At 40.1% G+C, this 2,723-nt stretch overlaps 1 protein-coding gene across 1 annotated transcript; it reads left to right on the top strand.

Annotated features, from left to right (window-relative positions):
- The first annotated feature begins 75 nt into the window (after positions 1-75).
- On the top strand, positions 76-1,261 carry LOC102211962 (major histocompatibility complex class I-related gene protein-like). Its single transcript, XM_013908061.1, has 3 exons — positions 76-79; positions 176-445; positions 975-1,261. The coding sequence occupies exons 1-3, from the start codon at positions 76-78 to the stop codon at positions 1,259-1,261; spliced, it is 561 nt and encodes a 186-aa protein (XP_013763515.1).
- Positions 1,262-2,723: the final 1,462 nt, after the last annotated feature.

The raw sequence follows: 2,723 nt of genomic DNA, 5'->3' as shown, positions 1-2,723 counted from the left end.
ACACACACACACACACACACACACACACACACACACACTCCTACTCACATCACTTTTACTGATTCTCATACGAGAATGCGTTCACCAAATCATACTGAATGCATCACATTTCACACTCTATTTGTATGTTTTATTGACTTATATACTAACAATATAAACATTGTTCGCCCCACAGAGAGACACTCACTGAAGTATTTCATCACGGCATCTTCTGGAAACCCAAACATCTCAGAGTTTATGGGTGTTGGGATGGTTGATGGCGTCGAGGCGGGTTACTGTGACCTCAGAAACAGGACATTGGAAATAAAACAGGACTGGGCGAAGAAAATAGTAGACAAAGACCCTCGGCAGTTACAGTATTACACTCATGTGTGCTTTGAGAATCTGCCACCCTTCTTCACAGATACAATGTCCACTGTGAAGCAGGATTTCAACCAAACTGGAGGTGTGATATTTTATGTTATTCCTTACACCAGTCAGTACAAATTATACAAATGCCTACACAAAAATGATTTAAGTAAATTAATTTTGTTTTGTTTTAATTTCGTAATTAAAGATCTTAAGTCTTAAAAATTTACTTCTACACTGAATCCAGGAATCATCAAACCTTGTAGATGTGAACATACTTAAAACTGTGATAAAACAATCAATTATAATCACTGTTGTTTGTCCTGCGCTTAACAATTGTATCTTAACCGTTGTTCTGATTCTTATAATTTGTCATCTAGATGTCTACTCCTGGGTTAAATTAGTTTCTGTCTCTTGTCCTTCATCTTTTATTTTTGAGGTATCAAATCAAGTTAATTTGTACATGTCACAGCATTTCAGCTATCTTCCTTTAGTCATGCTAATAAAAAGTTGACAGATCAGCTCAGATCTGAGCATAGCTCAAACCTTGAAAAATAGCAGTGATTCACGAAATGAATAATATTAACAGGTTCATTTGAGTTTGTGTTTTGTTTCTCTTTCTTCAGGTGTCCACTTTTTACAGAGGATAGATGGCTGTGAATGGGATGAAACCACTGGCAAGGTGACCGGATTGACACGTTTTGGGTATGATGGAGAGGACTTTATTGAGCTTGATCTAAAGACACTGACATGGATCGCACTGAAACCAGAGGCTGTCAATACCAAAATAAGATGGGAGAGAGCTGATCTGAGAAACGCTCAATACTTTCTCAATGTGGTTTGTCCAACTTGGCTGAAGACAGTTTGGAACACTGCAAGAAGTTCCCTGCAGAGAAAAGGTCGAATTGCATGACCCAAAGCATTTTCATGGATGCATTATTTTTATATTATATGCAGTAGTTTATGTTGAAATATATTTATAAAAAAAAAGTTATCTCTGAAAAAAATGTGTAGGTTGACTATTACATCCTCATCCTAGACTTAACAGGTTTGTAATTTTCCATTCTTTCAATCCCAAGATTCCTGAACAAAGTTTAAACAACAGTTCTCAAATCTATACTAACAACCAAAAAGCAGGAGAAAAAGGATTTCAACACAAAGAGCTTCTCATTCCCTTCAGTTTCTAGATTCTGATCATGCTGCCTACACAAACATTTAATTCAACATTTACAATATTTGCAGGCTCACTTTGCCTCCCAAAGAGATATGGAGAGGTAAAGGGGGATGTCATACAGATGCTACAGACAGGTAAAAAATAAAAGTAGCAGCAACGAGTAAAGCACAAAGGACATGGAGAGCACCAGAAGGTCACATAGAAAGTAAAACAGTGTGACACCTGTGAGGCTCAGAGAGAAGACTATATCCACACAGTGTGGAGTGAACGCAGGTGAAACCAGTGAGGGTGTGGCAGACAATCACACAGGAGGGAAACTAGACACAGGTGCAGACAATCAGCAAATCAGAGGTGGGAAGTAAAGCCACAGGAGACTGCCTGTCTCCTGTGGCTTTACTTCCCACCTTCCCAGTTGCAGTCTGGAAACTTTTCACGTTTCCAGACTGCAACTGATTGACTCGACCGACTCCTCCCATTGTGTCTTACTCCCAATAAAGATCTCAGGGGAGCAGAAGCAGCAGGCATTTATTAATATAAAAAATCCTTCACTCAAAACCTCATTTTAATTTGATAACAGCTGAATGTAACATGTGGAACAACTGCATCATAAACAGTTTTATTATAGCACAAACTCAGCTCTATTTCATCATCTCATGTGTAACAGAGCTCAGGCCATTTTCACAACTTGACAGTGTGAAAAATGATCATACTGGAGAGGAGAGATGCACAGGTGGGGGCGACATCCAGACTGAGAGAAATTTGCCCGAGTGTTTGGAATTTTTTGCTGAGGACTGTTACGCTGGTTTATATCAATCTGAACAGATTAATTGACGCTTATTTTGGATTGCAGACTTTGGACTTGGAAGCTGGAAAGTGGAGTCAGTGTGGGAGGGTTGGGCAGACTAACATGATAGGGAAGGAGGTGGATAGCTATAACAGCAGTTATGGAGATGAGCGATGAGGAGGTATATGGGAGTAATACAGAGGTAAATGAGCAGCAGGAGGTGGTGAGAGGAGGTGGATACTGGATGGCCAATGACAGAAAGAGAAACAAGGAGCAGGAGGCTAGGCTGGAAGGTAGAGACAGTAAGAGTTGGGAGGATGTGGTGAAGAAGCCACAGCTGGAATCCCTTCTTGTGTTGAGCTTCTAGGGTAATGGAGAAAAACAGGTGGAAAAGGCGACAAAGCTTGCGAGTGTAGG

Source organism: Pundamilia nyererei, unplaced genomic scaffold (genome assembly GCF_000239375.1).
Source record: "Pundamilia nyererei isolate P.nyererei 1_Seehausen unplaced genomic scaffold, PunNye1.0 scaffold01044, whole genome shotgun sequence".
In the NCBI taxonomy this organism is placed as follows: Eukaryota; Metazoa; Chordata; class Actinopteri; order Cichliformes; family Cichlidae; genus Pundamilia; species Pundamilia nyererei.
This window is presented reverse-complemented; position numbering and strand designations above follow the sequence as displayed.